At 39.2% G+C, this 27,296-nt stretch overlaps 1 protein-coding gene across 1 annotated transcript in view; it reads left to right on the forward strand.

Annotated features, from left to right (window-relative positions):
• The first annotated feature begins 567 nt into the window (after nt 1-567).
• FAF2 (Fas associated factor family member 2) overlaps nt 568-27,296 on the forward strand; it is a 77,884-nt gene continuing 51,155 nt past the window's right edge. The window contains exon 1 of the mRNA XM_060635101.3: nt 568-672. Within this exon, the coding sequence (XP_060491084.1) occupies nt 610-672 (63 nt within the window). The 5' untranslated portion in view covers nt 568-609. The remainder of the gene's footprint in view (nt 673-27,296) is intronic.

Raw genomic sequence — 27,296 nt, forward strand, 5'->3', positions numbered from 1 at the left:
AAGCGAATTTGAAGCCACGATTTTCACGTGGCTGAGGCTTTCCCCAACTTCCAGCTCAAGTCGGCTTCAGAAAATACCCAACCACTATTCCAGAGACTTTCGGAATCTCCCGAGAGATGTTCAGGAGCTTTTGGAAATGTAAAGGAAGCAATCAGACATCAAACAGCCGATATTTCCGAACGGCACAATCTCCTAAAAAATATTTAGGAATATTGGAGACTGTGGGAAGATGGTTAAGAAGCAGGCGAAATCGGCCAATTGGCGTTCGGGAATTTCCGCAGCTTCTCGAGGAGCACTCGGTACCTCTCGGCTCTTTGCGATCTATTCAGAAGTCTTTGGGTCTCCGTTTGGCCGGTCTGTTCGCCGCCTAAATCGTAAGGGCGACTGGTACCGACAGTCCCTCGGCAATTTCCGGAAGCGTTCGGTATTGGCCCGAGAGTGGCGCCCTCTGACGGCAGGAACTGTCACCACGGGTACCCTCACGCTGCGCCAGTAGGCGCAGGCGCAGTTGCGCGCCGGCGGCCCGTTCAGAGCGGACGTGGTTGCTACTGAGGTCACTTCCGGCGGGTGACGGTGCGGACGGGTCAGAAGCGTAGAGGCGGCGGCAAAATGGCGGCGCCTGAGGAGCGGGATCTAACCCAGGAGCAGACAGAGAAGCTGCTGCAGTTTCAGGTAGCAGCGAGTACTCGGTGCAGCACATGCCGCCACGGGCTGGGGAATGGGCCCCTAGAGGAGCCCAGAAACCTCCTCAGATTGGGCCCGAGATTCTTCTCAGACCAGCGGCGGCCCCCTCCCCCCAGACGCCAACTGCCCTGCTGCTCCCGGCCCCGAACCTCTGTCGGTCCCCGGCCTTCCAGCCAGGGCTGCGGCCCTCTCCTCTCCCTTCAGCGGGTCAGCTTCCCTGGTTTCCCTTAGCGGCACCTGTCCTCAACTATCTTTCCCAGTCCGGCTACCCGTCGGACCTTCTCCGCCCATCGACTCTAGACCTACCGAGATGCTTAATCCCCACCAAGGAGTTGGCCTCGTTTCGGGTCTCTGGAAAACCTACCAGCATCCCATGCTATTTCTGCAAATATTTATTGATGGCCTCTCGGGTGCCTGGTCCTGTACTGGGCGCTCTGGTGGGGGAGGGGGCAGACCTGGCCCCCGTGCCCTAAAGGTGTGGGAGGACACCACGTAAGGAAACAATGCAACATTGTAAGTGTCATCAGTGGCTTCTGACTTGGTTTATTACCTTGGGCTTATTCCTGGACTCCGGTTATTGACTGTGCTTGAGGTGGGTGGTAATTTGCAGAAATCTGCCTCCTTTTAGTGGTTGTCGTGTTAAGAACTTTTGGCACTAAGCACTTGTCTCTGACCTGGAGAATCTGGGTGGGTACCCACCAGGGTGGGTAACCTTGTCTCTTTATTACCATTATAATGGATATCAGTTTCCTTGTTTCTAAAATACTTCTCTTAATAAGTCTACCCCCTACGGATGTTGTGGAGATCAAATGAGTTTATGGATATATGAAGGGCTTTGTAAACTGAAATGTTGCTAAATGGTATTGCTCCTATTAATCATTATTTAACTTAGGATAGAATTAAAGTTAGTGGTACACTTATTCCCGAATAGAAAATGGGTTAAACATTCATTAATTCAGCAATATTTACCAAGAACCTTAGTGCTTATGCACAGCTGGTTCAAATACCATTTATTGAGTACTCATGATGTTGTAAGTACTGTGCTAAACACATGCATAGCATGCATGATCTCATTTAAGACAACAACCCTGTGAGATTCATGCTGTTAACAATCCCTGTATCGCAGATGAGCCATGGGGTTTAAGAAGTAACATACTTTGGTTACACAGCCAGTAAGTGGTGGTGTCAGATTTAAAGCCAGATCCCTCTTTCCAAAACCGTTTCTGATCTCTTGTGTGCTGTACCACCTGTGTACAGCTGAGAGTGGAATGCAAATGCTGTGATATTAAGTCTTAAAAAAAAAAAAAAAAAGTTACTACTGTTTTGTAATTTCTTTGATTAGATTTCACTATAATTAATTTTGAGGTGGGTTTTCTTTAAATTGAGCAGTGGGTTGGAAGTGTATAATAGAAAACTATTGTAGAAATAGTTGACATTTGGGGCACCTGGGTGGCTTGGTCGGTTAAGCGTCCGACTTTGGCTCAGGTCATGATCTCACGGTCCGTGAGTTCGAGCCCCGCGTCGGGCTCTGTGCTGACAGCTCAGAGCCTGGAGCCTGTTTCAGATTCTGTGTCTCCCTCTCTCTCTGCTCTTCCCCTGTTCATGCTTTGTCTCTCTCTGTCTCAAAAATAAATAAACGTTAAAAAAAAAAAAATAGTTGACATTTGATTGGAGATTTGAGTAAAGAAATTGAGGACAATATAAATTAGAATGAATAAACATCAGACAACCAGCTTCCTCTTCCTAGTAGAGGGTAGGAAGGTAACCATGTAACTTATCCCTTACAACGCTTTAGGGGTAAGCTCCCAGATTAAGTGTTATGAGGTGATTTGAGTTATATGTCATGATGTACTTAGTCTCATAGTGGCAAGACATGAATATGTGGTAGTATTTCTGAGGTAAAGTACATAGGTACCTCCATTTGTCTTCATTGGACATTTAAATCAGTAAGAGGTGAGTAGTAGATTAAAGCTACATTAAAATTGCTTTATGAGGGGACCCTGACTGGCCCAGTCAGTAGAGCCTGCAACTCCTGATCTCAGGGTCATGAGTTCAAGCCCCATGTTGGGTGTAGAACTTACTTAAAAAAAAAAAAAAAAAAAAAAAAAAAAAAAAAAGATTGCTTTATGAAATTGGATTTACTAAGGCAAATGCATTTTGCATTTATGTGTTTCTTAAACAGTTCCTGGATCAGGTTCATCATTCAATTGCCATTAAACATTCTTTGAAACTTAACTAGGTGCCAAGCATTATATTAGGTATTTAACATACCTTAGCTTTTTAAAATCTCGTAATAACTCTGTAAGGAATTAACCCCCATTCGTTTTGTAAATGGAAATTTAGAAATCCATACCCATTACCACCTTTTGTATAACCTATTGGAGGAGCTGTGTGTGTGTGTGTGTATATACACACTCACATATACATATATATACACATACATGAACAATGAGTATCCTGCAGTATATTAGTGCTCATAGTGCAATATGGTATAAACAAAGTGCTGTGGGAATTAGGGGAAGGTTAGGAACATTGATGGAGGTGGGAGGGAGAGAAGAGAGGAGGATGACTTAGTAGTTAAGCATTTTTTGTATTTATTATGCCTTAGGCATGGTGCGAGATAGTTTATAACTATTGTGCTTAATTCTTGTAAAGTGCCATAGATGATATGGCTGCTCCTCGGTGAGGAAACACATCTATTGAAGTATTTGCTTGAGTTCATTAAGCTATTAAATAGTGGAGATGGAATTAGAAATCTAATTGGTCTGGGTCTGGACTTCAAGGCTGGGCTCTTTCCACTGTACTTTGCTAATTTTGAAGGAGGAATAGAATTTCAACAGGTGGTAGGCAGAAAGATGCTCAAAGCTGAGGAAATGGCTTGAGCAATGCATGAAGATGGAATAGTGTGGAGTGTTGCTGTGATGGATTTAGAAATCTGGAAGTGAAAAATAAGATTGGGAAGGTGAATTAGAGCCAGATTTTGGAGGCCTTTCAAAGCTGTGCAGAATTAAATTTTAATCTGTATACATAGGGAGCCATCACAGGTTTTTTCAACTAGAGAATGGGATAATACTAGGTTTCAGGTTTGCTTCACTAACAGTATGGAGCGTGTGCTTGGAATATCCATAGGAGTTAGGACAGAAAAGGGTGGTACTGCTGGGAACTAGTTCTCAGTATGTTGTTTCATTTGATATATTGAAATTAGCAAAAGTAAAATATTTTAGAAATCTTAGGTTTCCTCTATTTCACTTTTTTTGTGACATGTGTTTTGACTGAACTCCCTAGGGTGTATTTATCATGCTTCTCAGTCTGATGTTTTCTTAGATTTTTCTAGTTATCCTTTTCTCCTGTTTATTTTGGAGCCAATTGACTATGAATAAAGCACACATTTGTTTCAAGCTGTTCCAAATGGAAGAGAGTAGGTTTTAAGAAGAGTTAATGCAGGGGCACCTGCGTGGCTTGTTCGGTTAAGCGCTTCGGCTCAGGTCATGATCTCATGGTTCGTGAGTTCGAGCCCAGCGTCGGGCTCTGTGCTGACAGCTTGGAGCCTGGAGACTGCTTCAGATTCTGCTCATGCTCTGTGTGTGTGTGTCTCTCTCTCTCAAAAATAAAATAAACATTAAATTTTTTTTTTTTTTTTTTTTTTAGTAAGAGTTAATGCAGGTATGGGTAAGGTTACTGGTATTGAAATCCACTTCCCTAAATTTCCAAATATAACAGACTCCTCTAGTGCCTTGGTTTACTGCTTCTAGGTTGCTGTTTGAACACCTGGAGAAAGATGACCTGGACAGAGAGAAGGGATTAAAGGAGCTATATGCATGGCCAGTGGAAGAAGAAATTATCCTTTTCTGCTTTTGTACAGGAATAAGAAATTTCTGTCCTTTTAAATGAATATTAGGGTTGATCTTTGTTCTTTTAAATTATAGAAAGTTAAGCCTGAACTCTGGGCTGTAGAATCAAGCTTATAATTCATTTTGAAAATCTCTCGTTGGCTTCATCTGACTCTTTATTATTACCTAAAGGAAAAAGAGTAATATGATGCTCTTTGTTCATGTATTTTTAAAAAATCATAGAGTGAGCTGTTTGAACTTTTTGCCAGGGAATTTGGTATTGTAGGAAAGCCATGAGCTTGGAAACTTGGGCAAACCTGAACTAGCTGTTCAGTTTAGCTTCTAATGAGTTCTGTGACCTAGGGCATGTTCCTACTTTTTTAAATCTTTCCTCATCTATAAAATAGGGATACTGTTCCCCAATTCACATTGATTTTTGTTTTTTATTTTTAAAAAATCTCCCAAATAGTGCATACTTTTTGCAAGTCAGCAATGTAAAATTGTTTAAAAGGGTAATTAAATCTCATCTCATTCCCCCTCCTCATTCCCAGTTTGTTGTGTGTCTTTGTATACTTTTTTCTTCTCCATATACAGATATACATGCTTAATGTATATGCTAACTTACCCTTGACTGTTTAGTTGGAACAGATGGCTTCCATTTCCTAATATGTTCTCTGTAATATGTCCCAAGTATTTCTGCTTTCATCAGTTGAGTTGTACTCTTAACAGTTGTGTTTGCTACCATACCATTGTGTGCTGGTTATATTTGTCATAAAAATATGATACAGAAACCAATAAAATATCAGTGCAGGAGTTTTTATCTGAAACCTTTATCTGACAATTAAATGCTTTGGGGAAGGTCTGTAGGGTCAAGTTGCTGAAAAACAGCTGTTCAGTTAGGTGAGGACAAAACAGGTATAAAGATAACTCTGGGAAAAATCACTGAGATTCAGTATTGTGCCCTTTCTGCTTGGCAAGTGTTTGGAGTTCTTGCACTCCAAGAAATTAAATCCGTGTCTATGGCTATGATTTATGCTAGAAAGACTCCAAAGAATGCCAGTGGACCCATTTCCCTTTTTTGTTTTTAAACGTTTACTTTTGAGAGATAGAGACAGAACACGAGCAGGGGAGGGGCAGAGAGAGAGGGAGACACAGAATCTGAAGCAGGTTCCAGGCTCTGAGCTGTCAGCACAGAGCCGGATGTGGGGCTCAAACCCACGAACCATGAGATCATGACCTGAGCCGAAGCTGGATGCATAACTGACTGAGCCATCCTGGCACCCCAGTGGACCCATTTCCTGAAGAAAAGGGTAGGCTTTCGTCAAAAGATTGCTGCATGAATGTGTGTGCTTTATGTTTTAAATGAAATAAAATAATGTGTGGAATATTTTTATTCCCCACTTTAAATGACTTAAAAATTTTTTTAATGTTTATTTTTTGAGAGAGAGAGAAACAGAGCATGAGTAGGGGAGGGACAGAGAGAGAGGGAGACACAGAATCTGAAGCAGGTTCCAGGCTCCAAGCTGTCAGCACAGGGCTGGGTGTGGGGCTTGAATCCGCAAACTGTGAGATCATGACCTGAGCCGAATTGGACGCTTAACCAACTGAGCCACCCTTAACTGACCTATTCTCGTTGGTTAAGAGAGTCTGCTGTCTTTGTCTTAATAGAGGTAGGATCGTATTATAATTTTGAAAGTCAGCACAGCATAGTAGGTTGTCATGAAGACTGGCTGTGAAGTAAGACAATCTGAATTTGAATCCTGCTTCTCCAGGTATTAGCTTTGTGATCTTGGGCAAATTACTTAACCTTTCTGCCTTAGTTTCCTTGTCTATGCCCTTACTGTATTACCTCATGGGGGTTATTTCAGTAATTAAATGTTAATATATCTAAAATATTAAGCACTTGAATGTTAAACATTATTAAGGTTAATACTTTGTGGGTTTAAAAAAATTTTTTTTTAATGTCTGTATTTTTGAGACAGAGCATGAGCAGGGGAGGGGCAGAGAGAGGGGGAGACACAGAATCTGAAGCAGACTCCAGCTCTGAGCTGTCAGCACAGAGCCCGATGCGGGACTCGAACTCACAGAGTGTGAGATCATGACTTGAGCTGAATTCGGACGCCCAACCGACTGAGCCACCCAGGCGCTCCTATACTTTGTGGGTTTTAAAACATTGGGGGACAGTCAGGTTGGTTTCGTACAACTAATGCTACAGTGAATATCCTTGTATATAAAATTCTCAATCAACTTTTATTTATTAGTATAGTTCTAGGCACGTATACAACAGTTAAATATAATTAGATTAAATATAATCTAGGCACAGGATACAACAATTAAATATAATTCCTACCCTTGTGGAGCTCACATTCTAGTTGAGGAGACAGAAGAATTAAAGTAAATAAAATATATAGTATGTTAGGTGGCTATAAATGCTGTGGAGGGAAATTAATAGGGAATTTTGAGGAGGGCATTTAATTTTTTTTAAGTTTATTTATTTTGAGAGGGGGAGGGCAGAGGAAGAGGGAGAGAATAGGCTCCACATTCAGCACAGCACGATCTCAACCTTTAGATCACTCCTGAGCCTGTATCAAGAGTCTGATGCTTAACCAAATGAACCACCCAGGTGCCCCAGGTTTTAATTTTAAATAGGATTATCGGGGCACCTGGGTGGTTCAGTTGGTTAGGCGACCGACTTCGGCTCAGGTCATGATCTCACAGTTTGTGAGTTCGAGCCCCGCATCAGGTTCTGTGCTTATAGCTCAGAGCCTGGAGCCTGCTTTGGATTCTGTGTCTCTCCCTCTCTTTGTCTCCGCGCCCCGCCCCCCCCCCCCCCCCCCCACGCTCTGTGCCTCTCTGTCTCTCAATAATAAATAAACATTAAAAAAAAATAAAAAAGGATTATCAAGGGATGACCTCACTGGGAGTGTGTTAATTGTGTGAAAATCTGGAGGAAGTACTAAACAAATGTGGATTTGGATTCCAGATAGAGGGAATAAGGCATACAAGAGTCCTAAGGCATGGCCTCAAGAGACCTTGTCCAGGAATGGCCAGGAGGCTAGTGTGGCTGAGAGAAGGAAGAAGAAAGTAGTAGGAGAGGGGTGCCTAGGTGGCTCAGTTGAACGTCTGGCTGTCAATTTCAGCTCAGGTCGTGATCCCAGGCTCGTGGCATCAGACACTGTGCTGAGCATGGGGTCTGTTTAGGGTATTCTCTCTCTCTCTTCCCCTCTTTCCTTCCCTCCCTTCCCCTCTAGCCCTCTCCCCACTTGTGTGCTATCTCTCTAAAAAAATAAAAAAGAAGAAAGAAAATCGTAGGAGTTAGGGTCAGAGAGTTGAAGGCAGGGCTAGTTCACAGATGGCCTTGAGGCTACTGTAAGGATTTTGGCTTTAACTCTGAAGCAAGTGGGGTAGACATGAGAGGATTTGTGAGGCATGAGAGGTAGTGACGACAGGATTTATGATTTATTAGGGTTACCCTAGCTGTTTTCTTGAGGTTAGCCTGAAGGAAGAGAAGGGAGGAGTAATGGGGTGCCTGGGTGGCTCAGTCGGTTAGGCGTCCGACTTCGGCTCAGGTCATGATCTCACAGTTCATGGGTTTGAGCCCCGCATCAGGCTCTGTGCTGACAGTTCAGAGCCAGGAGCCTGCTTCGGATTCCGTGTTTCCCTCTCTCTCTGTTTCTCCCCCACTTATGGCTCTGTCTCTCTCTCTCTCCTTCAAAAATAAATAAAAACATTAAAAAATTTTTTTTAAAAAGAAGGGAGGAGTAAGGAGACCAATTAGGAGATTTTTGCAGTGATGCATAACTGCTTGGACCAGGATGAAGTAGGAAGTCATGAGGAGTAATTGGATTCGGAATATATTTTGAAGGTAAAATGGATGATTTTCTAAGGGATTGTATATTAAGTGAGAGAGGGAGAAATTAAGGATATCTCAGATTTTTGACCTAAGTAACTAGAAATGGAAGAGTCATTAACTGGGATAAGGAAGGCTATGGGAGGAGCACATTTGGGTGTGGGGCGAGTTCAGTACCTCAGTTTTGGTTATGTAAAGTTTGAGGTTTGTATTAGACATCTAAGTGAAGATGTCTAACTGGATATATTAGTACTTAGTGCAAGAGAATGATCTAGGCTAGCAATACAAATTTGGAAATCATCTACATGTAGATAATATTTAAAGCCCTGAAACTGTTTAGATTATCTGTAGAGCAAGAATACGTAAGAAAATTTGAGATTTGAAGGTGTTTTTGTTAGTAATGTCACTTAAACATCTATTGAGCATTTACAGTTGACTCTTGAACAACATGGATTTGAACTTATAAGTGGATTATTTTTAATAAATACAGTACAGTATTGTAAATGTATTTTCTATCATTTTCTTAATAACATTTGCTTTCCCCTAGCTTACTTTATTATAAGAATATAGTATATAATGCATATAAACCTACAAAATATGTGTTAATCAGCTGTGCTATCAATAAGGTTTCTTTTCAACAGTAGGCTATTAGTAGTTAAATTTAGGGGAGTCCAAAGGTCTCGATTTTCAACTGCATAGAGCTTGGTCCCCCACCGTCCATGTTGTTCTGGGGTCTACCATACTCTATCCAGAGTGCTCTAGATTCATTGTGTCATTGATTCCTTTCAAAAAATAAATGGTGTAGGTTCTGGTATTGGTGAGTAAACTAAGATCTGTAGGTAATTTACCTAAGGTTAGTCGTGACAAGCTTAGATTTGAATCTAGAATTCTGGATTCTTTCTCTTCTTTCCTACCACCTGGCACTGCCTCTCCAGCCCTAAGTGTTGATTTGTTTTCAACTAAAGGTAAATGAATAGGGCCAATAACAATTGCTATGTGGTAGTTTTAAGAAAGCAAACACAGCAAAGGAAGTCAAAACTATGATTCTAAATTCAGGACATCATCACTCATGATAATTCTCTTAACCTCTTCTACATAAAAGTGGACTTTTTAAAAGTTATTTATTGAGAGAGAGGGGGGGGGGGAGGGGCTGAGAGAGAGGGAGACTGAATCCCAGGCAGGTTCCACGCTGTCAGCACAGAGCCTGACATGAGGCTTGAACTCCCAAACCATGAGATCATGACCTGAGCTGAAATAAAGAGTTGGTCACTTAACCAACTGAGCCACCCAGGCACCCCAAAAGTGGACTTTTTAAGGAGAAAGAGAAGAATCTCCAAAAGTGGGAATGAGTAAATGTAGGCATCTCACTCACTTCCATACCTACAGATATGAGAGAGAAAATGGGAGAGAGAAGGCTTCAGAGGAAGAAGTATCTTCAGAGAAAAGCCAAGTTTCAGTGAGAACATGAAGGTGAAGGAAGTGGTCAGAGATGTAGTTATGGATGTAGGGGATGTTGCTGATATAGTAGGGCTTTTATTTCTGTAGAACAGAATCCTAAAAATGTGTTACTTGGTCTAAACGTACTTTGTACATTTTAATAGCTATCGGTAGATTATTTTCTAGGGAGTTTTGGCAGTTCACACTCTGACCAAGAGGATGTGAGAGGACCTGTTTCCCCACACCACTGCCAGCACTGGATAGTATCTTTTTGAAGTTTTGTGGATTCAGTTAAAATTTTTAAGCTACTCGTTTTAATTTGCATTTGTAGTGGTAGTGGTGTTTGTAATTTTTGGTTTTGTTTTTCAGTCAAGTTTGAATAGCTAATGCAAACACTTGTTTTAATCTATTTCTAATAAGAAAGAATAAGGAACATTGGAGACAAGAACTGACTTATGAGCCTCTATTTTTTTAAGAGCTAGCAGGTGTCTCCAGGTATGGGGAGTTTGCTTTCTGGCCAAGTTGGTTGCAGAATAAAAGTGCTTATTTTACTATTGAATTCCATTGTTCCATAAACTCCTGATTAAGCTTCTAATGGCTATTTACAGTTATTGTGTAAATTGCCTGTCTATCCTTTGTTCACTTGCTGTTGGGTTATTTGACATTTTATTATTGATTTGTAGTTCTTTATATAAAAAGGGATATTGGTCATGTATATGTATAGCAAATATTTTTCATGATATCTATCCTTTATCTCTGATTTTGTTATCTTTTCACTTTCATTTGTTAAATTGCTCACTTTCTTCTAGAAGAGATTATAGGTTAGCTGAATAATCCATCCCTTCCCCCAGTCCTTTTTATCATACTGTATTCTGTTTCACCAACCTGTCTGCTGGTACCACTACTGAATTAATAACAATAGGCTTTATATTAAGTTTTAATATCTGAAAGATAGGACTCCTTCCCTATTTTTAAAAAAATTATTGGTGGTGTTTGTAAGCTTTTTTGTATACAAAAATGATTTTACATACAAAAATTTATATGATTATAGATGGTATATACAAAAATAATTAAAAATCGTTTTGTGCAGTTGTGGGATTATTGGAACTGCATAATATATGTATATTAATTTGGGACTGGTTGACATTCAGGAACATGTACATCTCTTTATTCAGATGTATCACACATCCTTTAAAATATTTTTTGTGGGGTGCCTGGGTGGCTCAGTTGGTTAAATGTCTGGCTCTTGATCTCGGCTCAGGTCATGATCTCACAGTTTGTGAGATCAAGCCGTGCATTGGGCTCTGTGCTGATAGTGCAGAACCTGCTTGGGATTCTCCACCCCCTTCCCCCCAAATAAATAAGTAAACTTAAAAATAAAATATTTTTTGTAACTTTCTTTATCTAAATTTTATATGTTCCTTATGAACAAATCAGGAGACTATAGATGCTGGAGAGGATATGGAGAAACAGGAACCCTCTTGCACTGTTGGTGGGAATGCAAACTGGTGCAGCCACTCTGGAAAACAGTGTGGAGGTTCCTCAAAAAATTAAAAATAGATCTACTCTGTGACCCAGCAATAGCACTGCTAGGAATTTACCCAAGGGATACAGGAGTGCTGATGCCTAGGGGCACTTGTACCCCAATGTTTATAGCAGCACTTTCAACAATAGCCAAATTATGGAAAGAGCCTAAATGTCCATCAACTGATGAATGGATAAAGAAATTGTGGTTTATATACACAATGGAATACTATGTGGCAATGAGAAAGAATGAAATATGGCCTTTTGTAGCAACGTGGATGGAACTGGAGAGTGTTATGCTAAGTGAAGTCATACAAAGAAAGACAGATACCATATGTTTTCACTCTTAGGTGGATCCTGAGAAACTTAACAGAAGACCATGGGGGACGGGAAGAAAAAAAAAAAAAAAAAAAAAAAAAACAAGGTTAGAGAGGGAGGGAGCCGAAACTAAGAGACTCTTAAAAACTGAGAACAAACTGAGGGTTGATGAGGGGTGGGAGGGAGGGGAGGGTGGGTGGTGGGTATTGAGGAGGGCACCTGTTGGGATGAGCACTGGGTGTTGTATGGAAACCAATTTGACAATAAATTTCATATTTAAAAAAATAAAATAAATTTTATATGTTCCTTATTAAATTTATTCCTAGGTATTTTATAGTTTTGGTCCCTTATGAATAGAACATTTCTTTATTTCTAAATGGTTACTAATAGAAATGCTATTGAATTCTGTACATTTATCTTAAGATTTTGGATCTTTTATCTAATTTCGTAATGTTTTATGATCATTACTAATAGTTTTCTAGTTTGGTCTTTTGGGATCTTTTTGTTTTATAACAGTTTTATTGAGCTATAATTCACATACCATAAATTAACCCTTTTAAAATACACAATTAGTATATTTACAGAGTTGTGCAACCATTACCACTATTTAGAACATTTTTATCATCCCCAAAAGAAACCTGTGCCCATTAGCAGTCACAAGGTTCATCAATGTTGTGGCCTGTATTGGTACTTCATTCCTTTTTATGGCTGAATAATAGTCCATTGTGTGAATAAATTACATTTGTTTATGCATTCAATGGGCATTTGGCTTGCTTCTACATTTTAGCTATTACTGCTAATGCTGCTATGAACATATACAAATATTTGTGTGGACATGTTTTCATTTCTCCTAATAGTAGAATATCTGGGTCACATGGTAACTCTGTTTAACTTTTTGAGAAATTGCCAAACAGTTTTTCCTAAGCAGCTACGCCATTTTCCTCACCAGTATTGTGTGAGGGTTCCAGTTTCTCCACATCCTCACTAGCATTTGTTTTTTCTTTTTTATTTTTTTATTAAAAAATTTTTTTTAATGTTTATTCATTTTTGAGAGAGAGACAGAACGCGAGTGGGTTAGGGGCAGAGAGAGAGGGAGACACAGAATCTGAAGCAGGCTCCAGGCTCCGAGCTGTCAGCACAGAGCTGAGCTGTCAGCACACAGCCCAATGTGGGGCTCGAACTCATGAGCCGTGAGATCATGGCCTGAGCCGAAGTCGGACGCTCAACAGAAAGAGCCACCCAGGCGCCCCCTCACTAACATTTGTTAATCATCCATCTTTGTAGCCATCTTGGTAAGTGTGAAGTAGTATCTCGTTATTTTGATTTGCATTTCCCTAATGACTAACATGATGAGCATTTTTCATGTGCTTATTGGTCATATGTCAGTCGTCTTGGAGAAATATCTATTCAGATTCTTTGCCCGTTTTTTAAATTGGGTTACATGGCTTTTGGGTTATAAGAGTTCTTTATATATTCTGATACAAGTCTTTTATCAGATATATCATTGGCAAAAATACTCTCCATTCTGTAGGTTGTCTTCACTTTCTTGATGGTGTTTATTGAAGTTTTAAATTTTGATGGAACCTGATTTATTTGTTTTACCTTTTGTTGCTTGTCCATTTGGTGTCCTATCTGTATCTTTTGGTGTTTTACATATATAAGGTCTGATCTGTTTTTAGTTAACAGATGTGAGGTAAGGGTTCTATTTCATTCTGTTGCATGTGGGTGTTCAGTTTTTCTGGCACCATTTATTTAAAAGACTATTCTTTTCCTGTTGAATGACCTTGGAACCCCTGTTGAAAAATCAGTCAGCCATAATTACAGATTTATTTCTGGACTTTCATTTCTATTCCTTTGATCTGTATTCTTATGCTAGTACCACGCTGTCTTGACTGTTGTAGTTGTAAGTACGAAATTAGGAAATGTGAGTCCTCCAACTTTGTTCTTTTTCAGATTTATTTTGGCTATTCTGGGTCTCTTTAATTTCCAAATTGTTAGAATCACCTTGTCAATTTCTGCAAAAAAAAAAAAAAGGCAGCTGAATTTTGATAGGGATTGCTGTTTAGTCTGTAGATAAATATGGAGATTATTGCCATCTTAAAAAAAATTAAGGCTTTAAAAAAATGTTTTTATTTGTATTTGAGAGAAAGACAGCGTGAATGGGGGAGGGGCAGAGAGAGATGGAGGCAGAATCTGAAACATGCTCCAGACTCTTGAGTTGTCAACACAGAGCCCAGCATGGGGCTCAGACTCACCAGCCATGAGATCATGACCTGACTTGAAGTCGGAGGCTTAACCGACTGAGCCACCCAGGTGCGCCTTAAGTCTTCTACTCCACGACCATGGGGAGTCTTTTTTTTTTTTTTTTTTCTTTAGTCTTTCTCAGTGATGTTTTATAGTTTTTTTGTGTACAAGTCTTGCACTTTTTTTGTTAAATTTATTCCTAAATATTTTACTGTTTTTGATGGTTCTGTGAAAGGAACTGTTTTATTTTTACATTGTTCATTGCTAGTGTATAGAAGTAGAATTGATTTTTATATGTTGATCTTGTATCCTGCAATCTTATTGAACTCATTATTCTATTATTTTTTTTGTAGATTTCTTGGGATTTCTTATATACAAGATCATATTATCTGTGAAAAGTTTACTTCTTTCTTTACAGTCTGGATGCCCCCCCTTTTTTTTTCTTGCTTAATTTCCCTGTAAAATGTTGAATATAAGTGACAAGAGCAGACATTCTTTATTATTATTATTTTTAGTTTATTTTAAGAGAGAAAGTGTGTGGGAGGGGCAGAGAGAGCCAGAGAGAAAGAATCCCAAGCAGGCTCTGCACCATCAGCACAGAGCCTGATGTGGGGCTTGAACCCACCAACTGTGAGATCATGACCTGGGCCGAAACTGAGTCAGACACCCAACCGACTGAGCCACCCAGACACCCCTAGAGCAGACATTCTTCTTGTTCTTTATCTTAAGGGGAAAGCATTGTCTTTCACATTATCATTTTAGCTGTGAGTTTTTTTCACATGTACTTTATTAGTGTGAGGAAGCTCCCTTCTGTTCCTAGTTTATGTTCTTATCATGAAAGGGTATTTTGAGTTCTTAAAAGGATTAAATGAGACAATGCATGTAAAATGCCTGATGCGTAGGTACTGTGTGGACCCAGGCCCCTCAGTGCCACACATCACCTCCAGAAGCTGGAAAAGTAGTCCCAAGGCTCAGAGTCAATGCCAGCCAGTGACTTCAGTCTTACAGTGGCCAGCACACCCTCAGCACTCGGAGGAGGGAGAGCTTCTTTCTAACTGCCCAAACCTCTCCCAGCCCAAATGGGCTCTGATCACGTTCTGTCCTATCCCAGGACATAAAAGGGGCAGGCTTCCCCCCAATCCTGGAGAATGTTCAATTTTTCACATGTTCTCTTCTATTTCTGTTTATTTTTCTGGGGAGTATTTAATAAAGGGTGGACTTGAGAATTTGCAAAACTGTTGTCCCTTTTAAAACTTGGAAGTTAGTAGATAAGAAACACTTGCCTAGTAACCCAAAATATACTTGAAGGAGTAGAAGTCCTTTCAAAGAGGATATAGAAAAGATTTTACATACAGAAGACTTGTCTTATATTATTCAAATGTACAGAATTAAACCTGCGATTTGAGAATTAAAAATGTTGACAATAAAACTTTGTAGAATTTCTTCACTTAAAAATTCAAATTTAGGGGCACCTGGGTGGCTCAGTTGGTTGAGCGTCCAGCTCTTGGTTTTGGCTCAGGTCATGATCTTGCTGTTCTTGGATTCGAGCCTTGAGTCCTTAATGTTAGCGAGGAGCCTGCTTGAGATTCTTTCTCTCCCTCTCTCTGTCCTGCCCTCACATGTACCTGCTCTCTCTCTCTCTTTTCTCTCGGAATAAATGAATAAACTTAAAAAAATTCAAATTTAGCTTACAGTGTTAGTATCCTTTTTCTTTTCTTGAAACTTATTATTTTATTGTTAATGAATCCCCTTCTATGACTATCATAAAGCCCAGGCTGGGTAAATGGTAATGAGTCCTGGAGGTGCTACATCCATCCAGCTCTGGACTTTCTGGTTATGAGCACTGTCTTCTCTCTCTACCTTGGCTGAAAACCCAGACTTATGAGGCCTTAGTTTGCCTCCCTATTCCCAGAAGATGCCAAAGCCAACTGTGTAGGAGGCTTTTTCAAAGGAGAAGATGACTTTGTATTCCCAGAAGACAGACCCTCTACTTTGCTTTATAAGACAGATAACAGCCCCAAACCACAGACAGGTTGGGACCAGTGTTAGTATCCTTAAACACATTTTCCACAAGCTTAATATTAATATATTTCATTAGCTTTTACTTAGCCTTTTGACATACAAAATGAAGACATTCTAATTCTCTCATTTCTTCTTTATTTATTAATAGGGATTCCTGTATAAAGATATATTCCCTCATCTGTTTAGTTACACTGAGTTATATAGTATATGTATAGTAAAGTCAGGATAAGCATTTGATGCTTTCAGTTATTTAGTAGTTTTTAAATAATGAGTTGATTTCCTAGCATCCTCCAAAAGTAGCCAGTGAGGTTTTTAAAAAATTGAGTATTGGTATGAACTCTTGAATTTAAATATATTTAATGTATTGTAACTTATTGCTATTGTGCTTATTGAGGCTCAGATTGTGCCATCTTTGACAATTGTTGAGTTTCTTTAGTTTGATTCCTGATGACTTTTTTTTTTTTTTTAAGAGAGAATTCAATCAGGGGAGAGGGGCAGAAAGAGAGAGAAAGAATATAACCCAAGCAGGCTCCCCACTTGAGCCCCCCCATCCTGGGATCGTGGCCTGGGCTCTATCCCACCTGCCCTGGGATCTTGACCCGAGCCCAAATCAAGAGTTGGACACTCAACCAACTGAGCCACTCAGACGTCCCCTGATGACTTTTTCTAAATCCTAATATTTACACAATTTATTTTTTCAGAAACACAGAAGAGATTTTCCTTTTGAGTTTGTAAGAGCCTCGTATTTTTGTTCCTAAGTAATTTTGTCTTATTGCCATGGTCCCAGTAATTTTTGATAGTTGTTTGGCTTTCTGACATAAGATGTTTCAAACTCATCTTGAGTAGGTTTTAGAATTTATGCCTAGATCTAGAATTAGCCAGTTCTCTAAAAAAGCTCATTTTTGGTGGGGAAGAAATAATATTTAGATGCTATAGGTCTTAGAGTTATGACTGCTTATTGCTATTGGGTTGGTCTAGAACTTTTTAGTTGACAGAACTCAGAATACATATATACACAGACACACAAATATATTTGTATTTATTTATTTCATAATAAAACAATTTGATATTTCCAGATCAGATTGAGGGCTACCAATTCAAATTCAGCCCTACACCTTACCTCTCTTCTTTCTTCATGCCAGAAACATCTTAATGAGACAACATGATTATTCCTTTGCTTTATGACATAATCAGCACTTAACTTTCTCAAAATAGCAATACTCATACTAGCAGCAACAATATGATTATGTAAAATAATTTAAGTCCCTGTTTTTACAGGATGTATTGTCAGTTTAGTGTTTTAAAGTCATTTGGGATAGTTTATTGTTATGCCACCAACTAGGTACATTTATTTCATTTTAGCTTCTAATGTTTAGGGATTGCTGCTGCTTTTCTTTTCTTTTTTTTTTTTTTTTAAAATTAAAGTTTTTTTTAAGTTTATTTATTTTGAGAGAGTGTGAGCGTGACCAGGGGAGGGGCAGAGAGAGAGGGAGGGAGAGAGAATCCCAGGCAGTCTCCACACCGTGTGGAGTCCGATGTGGGGCTTGCACTTAAACTGAGATCGTGACCTGAGCTGAAATCAAGTTGGATGTTTTTTTTGTTTTGAAGAGTCAGACACTTAACTGACTGAGCCACCCAGGCACCCTTGCTGCTGCTTAAAAAAAAAAAAAATTGTCTTGGAAATAGTTATGAATATATATTATACATATATAATGTAAACATAAATATATTTATGAATATGTTTTATAAAGAAATTGAACTTCTATTCCTTTCTTATACTTTGTTCCTTTCTGCTACAGATAAACTTAAAAATTTTAATTTTTTTTTTTTTTTTTTTAGAAGGAGAGAGACAGAACATGAGCAGGAGAGGAGCAGAGAGAGAGGAAGGATAAACTTAAAATTTTTTAAAAACTTTATCTTTCCATTGTTTACTGTGTGTGTGTGTGTGTGTGTATACATGTATATATATATGTATATATATATTGCTCCCCCTTTTAAAAAAGATAAACAGTAATATACATTACATACTTTTTTTTTTTTCAATGTTTTTTATTTATTTTTGGGACAGAGAGAGACAGAGCATGAACGGGGGAGGGGCAGAGAGAGAGGGAGACACAGAATCGGAAGCAGGCTCCAGGCTCTGAGCCATCAGCCCAGAGCCTGACGCGGGGCTCGAACCCACGGACCGCGAGATCGCGACCTGGCTGAAGTCGGACGCTTAACCGACTGCGCCACCCAGGCGCCCCATTACATACTTTTTTCTATCTTATTTTTATATCTAATACCTCCTGATAGTCTTGCATAGCATTATAGGGAATTTTTTCTCTTTCATTCATAGCTGTGTGCTACCTCTATTGTATGGATAGCTCCTTGGTGATGGACATCTGGGTTATTTCTCATCTTTTACTGTTACAAATAGTAGGGCAGTAAGTAGCTTTATTCATGACTTTATTTTTTGCTAGTGTGTCTCTGGGATAGATTCCTAGAAAGATTTCTGGGTCAGAGGGTTAAATGCTTATGTATATGCATATGTAACTGTTAGATATTGCCAAATTTTCCTCCATGAAGATTGGACCATTTTGTGCTCCTACTAACAGTGTATGAGGCAAACTCAGTATAGTTTTAATTTAATTTTCTGTTAGTTTGTTGTTCTTTTTATTCTCTTTATTTCTATTGATGTATTTATGATGTGTTTACTTTTGAGAGAGACAGACAGAACGTGATCGGGGGAGGGGCAGAGAGAGAGGGAGACACAGAATCTGAAGCAGGCTCCAGGCTCTGAACTGTCAGTACAGAGTCCAGTGTAGGGCTCAAACTCACAAACTGTGAGATCATAATCTGAGCCAAAGTCAGCTGCTTAACCGACTAAGCCACCCAGGTGCCCATCTCTATTTTTTTTTATAAAAAAAATTTTTTTTTTACATGTATTTTTTTTTGAGAGACAGAGTGAGACAGAGTGCAAGTGGGTGAGAGGCAGAGAGAGAAGGAAACACAGAATTTGAAGCAGGCTCCAGGCTCTGAGTAAGTGGTCAGCACAGAACCCCTCACGGGGCTCGAACCCACGAGCCAGAGCATGACCTGAGCCGGAGTCGGACACTTAACTGACTGAGCCACCTAGGTGTCCCTGCCCCTTCTCTATTTTTAAAAACTATATATTAGGAATGTTAACCTTTGTCCGTGAAATAACTTGTAAATATTATTCCTAGGTCTTTCCTTTGCATATGGTGTTTTATTGCCATATAGAAGGTTTTTTGAGGGGAAGGGCTGTACTTTCAATATTTCTGTAAACCTGGAACTGTTCTAAGAAATAATGTCTTTTTTTTTTTTTTTAATTTATTCATTTATTTTGAGGAGAGGGTGTGCACATGGAGCAAGAAAGAGGCAGAGAGAGAAGGAGAGAAAAGAATCCCAAGCAGGCCCCACGCTGTCAGTGTGGAGCCTGCTGCAGGGTTCAGTCCCATGAACTGTGAGTTCATGACCTGAGCCAAAATCGAGAGTGGGATGCTGAACCAACTGAGCCACCCAGGCACCCCTGAAACATGTTTATTTTTGTTCATTTGTTGGTTTAATTTTAGTGGGGGGGGGGGGTAAGGGCAGAGGGTAAGAGATTTGTAGGCAGACTCCACACTTAGTGTGGAGCCCAGTGCAGGGCTCATTCCCATGAACCGTGAGATCATGACCTAAACTGAAATCAAGCATCAGACGCTCAACCAACTGAGCCACCTAGATGCCCCAATAATGTCTATTTTTTTAAAAAACTATTTTTCCTGCATCGCCTGGGTGGCTCAGTCGGTTAAGCGTCTGACTTCAGCTCAGGTCATGATCTCATGGTTTGTGAGTTCAAGCCCCACATCGGGCTCTGTGCTTACAGCTTGGAGCCTGGAGCCTGCTTCGGATTCTGTGTCTCCCTCTCTCTCTGCCTCTCCCCTGCTTGTGTTCTTTCTCTCTCTGTCTCTCAAAAATAAATAATGTTAAAAAAAAATTTTTTTAACTATTTTTCCTTACTGTTTGAGATGCTGCCTTTATTGGTACTAAATTTTTATATGTAGTTGGGTGTGTTGTTTCTGGATTTTCTTTTTTCCATTGGTCTTACGTGTGCCAGTACTACTCATAATACAGAGGCTTATAATATATTTTAATCTGGAGGGCTAGTGTCCCTCATTGTTCTTTTTCAGGGTTTTCCCAGATTTTCTTATTTGCTTTTCCTAAAGAACCTTATAATCAACTTTTCAAAACTCAAATTTTATTAAGTTCATAAATGAATATGGGGGGGGTGTGATTGACATCTTTATGTTGAATCTTCCTGTACAAGAACACAGTTAAATCTTCTTGGAAGCTTTTTGACAAACTGCTTTAGTGCTTACTGGCTCTTTTTTTTTTTTTTTAAGTACATCTTTATATGACAAGTGCAGGTATTTGTGAACAGGTTGGTTCAAGTGTTCAAGTTTGGGGTTATTTCTTCAGAATGGGCTGGGCATCAGTGTTTGTGTACTCCTCTAAGTGATTTGAGGAATATTAGTGTTATTGGCAGAGTAGTATAAAATCATATTACTCTGAATGGAGGATTACCTATACTGCAGATATTCTTTTGGAAGCAAATCTTTGAGGTGGATATTGATAAAGATTAATGTTGTCAATATTCTTTTGGCCATTTGAGAGTCATTTCGCATATTCAGGAGCTCTTGTCATTTCTCCAATATTTTTGCTTAAAATGAACAGCAAAATATAGTAAAGTAATAAAATTGAAGGTGTGTTGTTAACTGCTTCCAGTTGTGTATGTGTGTTTTTAAACCACAGTGTGTGTGAGAAGTGATAAATAGCAGAAATTATTGTAATCACTGAGGTGCTTGTTGGCTTTGGTTTTTCCCACCAAAGAAATTTCAAAAATTTTCTGTCTTGGGATATATTTTGAAGAGAAAAATATCTTTATTGCTAAATATCTGGAGAATTTTTTTAAGTATTTTAGTGTTTGTAAGTTCCTTTTGGAGTTAAAGAAATATGAGGATAAAAGGTACAGCATAGGGAATATAGTCATTAGAATTGTAACAGTGTTGTATAGTAGTATGGTGATGGATGGTAGCTACACTTGTGGTGAGCATGGGATAATGTATAGACTTACTGAATCACTATGTTACACACAAACTAACGTAACATTGTGTGTCAGCTATGCTTCAGAAAAAATAAATAAATAAAAGGAATGAAGTACTAAAAAAAAAGTCCAACAAAATATCCACTCCTCTTAACCCTCTACTCTATCTGCCTTGCCTCTCCCCTAGTTTAACACTTTATTTTTCTTTTGGACTATTTCAGTAACGTTATACCGGTGGCCTTAATTTCAAGTCTCTCTCCTCTTCAATTTCAGCTTCCCTAGTTTTTCCAGAATAATCTTTCTTTTCTTTTTTTTTTTTAATTTTTTTTTAACGTTTATTCATTTATTTGATAGAGACAGAGAGTGAGTGGGGGAGGGGCAGAGAGAGAGGGAGACACAGAATCTGAAGCAGGCTCCAGGCTTCGAACTGATAGCACAGAGCCCGACGCAGAGCTCGAACTCACGGACCGAGAGATCATGACCTGAGCCGAAGTTGGACACCCAACCGACTGAGCCACCCAGCCACTCCCCAGAATAATCTTTCTAACAAACATTTCATGTCACTCTCTTAAGATTTATTTGCTTTGCATTGATTAGAACTTCATGAAATCTTTGCATCTCATGATCTGAACCATACTTCAGTGTCCAATCCCATAATTCTACCTCACTCCCTCTTTTTTTAAAGATTTTATTTTTAAGTAATCTCTACACCCAAAGTGGGGCTTGAACCCACAACCCCGAGATCAAGAGTTGTATGCTCTAGTTGCATGTGTATGAACTGAGCCAGCCAGGTGCCCCATATCCCTTCCCTTTCTATTCCATTAATACTTTCTGGACTTTCTAGTTCCCTTAATGTAACATTCTTCTCATGCTTCTGTGCCTGTATATATAATCCCCCCTTGTCCTCAAATACTTTCTTCTGCTAATTTTCAGTTCAGAACTTTGTATCTTCCCTTAGGCCCCTGAAAGACTTCAGGATTTGTTTACCACTGGTGTATGGTCATTGTCATAATTATACAGTTACGTATGTGTCTTTTTACTCCACAGAGTTATTGGGGATTGGGACTGTGATTTCTTTGATGTACTTGATGCATGATAGATGCTGAATTAATATTTGTTGAATGAATTGAGTGATTTACCAGAAATCTCTCTTAACCAGAGGGTTTTTGTTGTAGCTCTTTTTTTTTTTTTTTTTTTTTTTTTTTTTTTTTTTTTTTAAGTTTATTTTGAGGAGGGGGTGCAGAGAGACAGGGAGAGAGAATCGCAAGCAGGCCCCACACTATCAGCGCAGAGCCCATTTCAGGGCTTGAACCTATGAACCATGAGCTGAATCATGATGTGAGCTGAAACCGAGTTGGATGCTCAACTGACTGAGTCACGCAAGTGCCCCTGTTGTAGTTCTTGATGTTTGTTTTTTTTCTCTTTGTTAAAGTATTTCCCAACAGCATTAAGCATCCCAGTTTTTAGGAGAAATGGGAAAACAAAAAATCCAGTTATCCACATTCTCATCTATGCAGCATGGTATAGGGGAAAGAGCTCCATATTAGGAGGTTGGCCATTTGAGATCTGTATGACAGTTAATCCTGGGCCTTCGTTTCCATTATCTGCAGTGTGACTCTAGTATTTCTAACTGTACAAGGTTGTAAGAATCAGTACAAAGCACATATTATAGTGCTTGGCTCATAAGTGCTTAAGAGTTGTATCTAAATCTTATAACATTCTATGTTTTGAAATTGAAGTGATAAATTAACATTTTGTGACTTGACATTGGATTATGTGTACACACACACACATTTTATGCATGGCAAGTTCTAGAAATGTGATTTCAAGCTATTTTGAAACATTTGCATAGTGGCAGATTTTGTCGGCCAGAGCATGGGGAGGAAACAGGGAAGGCCAGACTCTCAGATGACTTTTGGAGGATTGGTCAAGTTTGATGTCTTGTAATGTTTCTTGTGAAGAGAAAAATAATACCCTCACATCTCCCTAACCAACTTTTTTGCTTGGTTCTGAGTAATGCAGTCACTTTAGGAAAGGTTGAATAAGGCCAAATTGTTTTTTGTTTGTTTTTAAGTGGAATTGTGTTAAAGAATACATCATAGAATAAGAATTTATTGAAAAGTAATTTATTTTTTTCCAGAAAATAATCTGATGACAGTACTTCAGAACCTTTTAAACAAGTACAAGCTCATCTCACAACACTTTACAAAATGTCTTTTTATCCCCCATTTTTATTGTGGCAAAATACACATAAAATTTACCATCTTAAGTAAATTTATAATATATAACAAATTTATAATATATAATATAGTATTGCATATCCATCACCAGTATCCTTTTCCATAAATCTTTTTATCTTGTAAACTGAAACTATACAGTAATTATATAAACTACTGTATATCCTCTTATTCATGAGGAATACATTCCAAGACCCCAGTGGATACCTGAAACTGCAGATAGCACCAAACTATATATACTATTTTTTTCCTGTATATCCATACCTGTAGTAAAATTTAATTTATAAATTAGGAACATAAGAGATTAATAAAGTAGAACAGTTATAACTATGTTATAATAAAAGTTTTGTGAATGTGATCTCTTTCAAAATATCTTACTATACTGTACTCTTACAATGATGTGAGATGATAAAGTGTGTATGTGATGAGATGAAGTGAGATGAATGATGTAGGCATTGTGATGTTTCGTTAGACTACTATTAACCTTCTGATGACACATCAAAAGGAAGATCATTTGCTTCCAGATGGCAGTTGACTACTGGTAACTGAAAACCACAAATAAGAGGGGACTGCTGAATCCATTAAACAGTAACTCCCCTTTTTTTCCCCTTCCTGTAGCTTCGGGCAACCATGGTAATGTCTGTATGAGTTTGACTACTCCAGATACTTCATATAGGTAGAACCATACAGTATTTGTCTTTTTGTGACTGTCTGTTTCCCTTAGTGTAGTGTATTCAGAGTTCATCCATGATGTAGGATATTGCAGGATTTCCTTCCTTTGGAAGGCTTAATAATATTCCATTGAATGTATATGCCACATTTTGCTTATCCACTCATCTGTCAATGGACGCTTGGATTATTTCCACCTTTTAGTTACTCTGAATAATGTTGCTGTGAACATGAGTGTACAAGTATCTCTTCGAGACTATGCTTTCTGTTATTTTGGTGTATACCCAGAAATGGAATTGCCGTATCATATGATAATTTAAATTTTTTGAGGAACACATGCTGTTTTCCACAGTGGTTTTTACCATTTTACATTACCACTAACAGTGCACAAGGGTTCTAATTTCTATCCTCACCAGCACTTGTTATTTTCTGTTTTTGTTTTTTTTTAATATTTATTTATTTTTGAGAGAGAGGGAGGGGCAGACAGAGGATCCAAAGCAGGCTCTGGCCTATGAGAACAGCACCTGATGCGGGGCTTAAACTCAACTGTGACATCATGACCTGAGCTGAAGTTGGATGCTTTACCTGCTGAGCCACCCAGGTGCCCCTCTGGTTTTTTAAATAGCACCCATCCTGTTAGGTGTGAAGTGGTAGCTCATAGTTTTGATTTGTATTTTGATGTTGATGTTTTTTTGTGTGTTTATTGGTCACTTGCATATCTTTTTTGAGAAATGTCTGTTCAAGTTTTTTGCCCATTTTTGAATCAGGTTTTTTTTTGTTGAGTTTTAAGAATTATCTGTTTATTCTGGATATCATCCCTTATTAAATACATGATTTGCAAATATTTCTACCCATTGTGTGTGTTGCCTCTATCAGTAATATCTTTTGATGCACAAATTTTTAACTTTTTTATGAAGTCCAGTTTGTCTATCTTTTGTAGCCTGTGTCTTTGGTATCATATCCAAGAAATCATTTTCAAATCCAGTGTTGGGAAGCTTTCATCCTGTTTTCTATAAGAATTTCATTTTAGGTCTTGGATCCATTTTGAGTTAATTTTTGTATTTGGTTTTGGGTAAATGAGAGGGGAAAACACACTCCTGTGTTTCTTCTTAATTCTCACACTGTTATCACACTTACCACACTTCTAACATCAGATGTATGGAGTTTCCAGATATCAAGCAATTCTAGATTCAGTTCAATTCAATTCTGACACTGTCTACCTGGAGTTAGCATCAGATCCTACAAGTTAATGACTCAGTCCCACAAGACTGCCCCTTTTAAGATGCCAATCACAAGTCTCCCAGACTGTCACCTATACTGACCAGCTATAATTGGGGCTCCCATGATCTCCTCTTTGGGTTTAATAATTTGTTAGAATGGTACTCAGAACTCCGGAAAACACTTTCGTTTACTGGTTTCTTACAAAGGATATAATAAAGGATACAGAAGGTTAGCCAGATGAAGAGATACATAGGGCAAGATCTGGAAGGGTCCTAAGTTGAGGAGCTCTGTCCCTGTAGAGTTGGGATATATTGCTCTCCCAATGTGTTAATGTGTTCACCAACTCAGAAGCTCTCTGAACCTCATTCTGTTGAGGTTTTTATGGAGGCTCATCATGTAGGCATGATGAATTGTTCATTCCATTTCCAGCTTCACTCTCTTATCTTGGAGAATGGGGAGTGGGGTTGAAAATTTCAAGCTTCTAATCATGGCTTGGTCTGTGTGGTGAGCAGCACCAATCCAGGAGCCCACTGAGATCACCTCGTTAGAACAAAAGGTGCTGCTGTCATCCAGGAAATTCCATGGGATTTAGGATCTCTGCCAGGAACCAGGGTCAAAGTCCGAACATTAGAACAGAAGATGTTCCGGGGCACCTGGGTGGCTCAGTCCGTTAAGCGGCCGACTTCAGCTCAGGTCATGGTCTCACGGTCCGTGAGTTCGAGCCCCGTGTCAGGCTCTGTGCTGACAGCTCAGAGCCTGGAGCCTATTTCAGATTCTGTGTCTCCCTCTCTCTGACCCTCCCCCGTTCATGGTCTGTCTCTCTCTGTCTCAAAAATAAATAAACGTTAAAAAAAAATTAAAAAAAAAAAAAGAACAGAAGATGTTCCTAGTATTCTTATCATTTCGGAACTTACAAGAGTTTTAGGAGCTCTGTGTCAGGAACTGGAGACAGGTAAAAATACATCTTCATCTTTGGAGTTAAGGGTACAGCTTCATTCTTTTGCATGCAGATATCCAGTATTCCAGTACCATTTGTTGAAAAGACTGTTCTTTCCTCACTGAATGGTCTTGGCACCCATGTCAAAAATCATCTGACCAAGAGTACCTGGCTGGCTCAATGGGTAGAGGATGCAACTCTTGATCCTCTTGATCTTGGGATTGTGAATTTGAGCCCCACATTGGGTATAGAGATTACTTAAAAATAAAATCTTTATTGGGATGCATGGGTGGCTCCGTTGGTTGAGCATCCCAACTTTGGCTTGGATCATGATTTCACAGCTCATGAGATTGAGCCCTGCATTGGGCTCCCTGCTGTCAGAGCTGAGCCTGCTTTGGATCCTCCTTCCACCTCCTCTTTCTACCCCTCCCCACTTAAGCTCTCCCTCTCTCTTTCTCCCCTTCTCAAAAATAAACATTTACAATGAATAAATAAATAAATAAAATCACTATTAAAAAATTATTTGGCCACACATGTAAGGTTTTAATTCTGGGCTCTCTATATGTCTGTCTCTGTGCCAGTACCACACTGTTTTGATTATTGTAGCTTTTGAAATCAGGAGATGAGAATCCTCTAATTTTTTTCCTTTTTTTTTTTTTTTTTTCCCAAGACTTTTGGCTCTTTGGGGTCCCTTGAGATTCCATATGAATTTTAGGATTGGTTTTTCTATTTCTGCCGCCAAAAAAGAAAGTCCTTGGAATTTTAGTAGGTATTTCTTTAAATCTGTAGATCATTTTAGTAGTGTTGACTTGGGGCGCCTGGGTGGCGCAGTCGGTTAAGCGTCCGACTTCAGCCAGGTCACGATCTCGCGGTCCGTGAGTTCGAGCCTCGCGTCAGGCTCTGGGCTGATGGCTCGGAGCCTGGAGCCTGTTTCCGATTCTGTGTCTCCCTCTCTCTCTGCCCCTCCCCCGTTAATGCTCTGTCTCTCTCTGTCCCAAAAATAAATAAAAAACGTTGAAAAAAAAATTTAAAATAAAAAAATAGTAGTGTTGACTTTTTTTTTTTTTTAGAGAGAGGGAAAGTGCACAGGGGAGGGGCAGGAGAGCGGGAGAGAATCTCAGGCAGGCTTCACAGTCATTGTGGAGCCCAACTTGGGGCTTGATCTCAACGACTGTGAGATCATGACTTGAGCCAAAATCAAGAGTTGGATGCTTAACCAACTGAGCCACCCAGG

The sequence above is a fragment of the Panthera onca genome, chromosome A1 (genome assembly GCF_046562875.1).
Source record: "Panthera onca isolate mPanOnc1 chromosome A1, mPanOnc1 haplotype 2, whole genome shotgun sequence".
In the NCBI taxonomy this organism is placed as follows: domain Eukaryota; kingdom Metazoa; phylum Chordata; class Mammalia; order Carnivora; family Felidae; genus Panthera; species Panthera onca.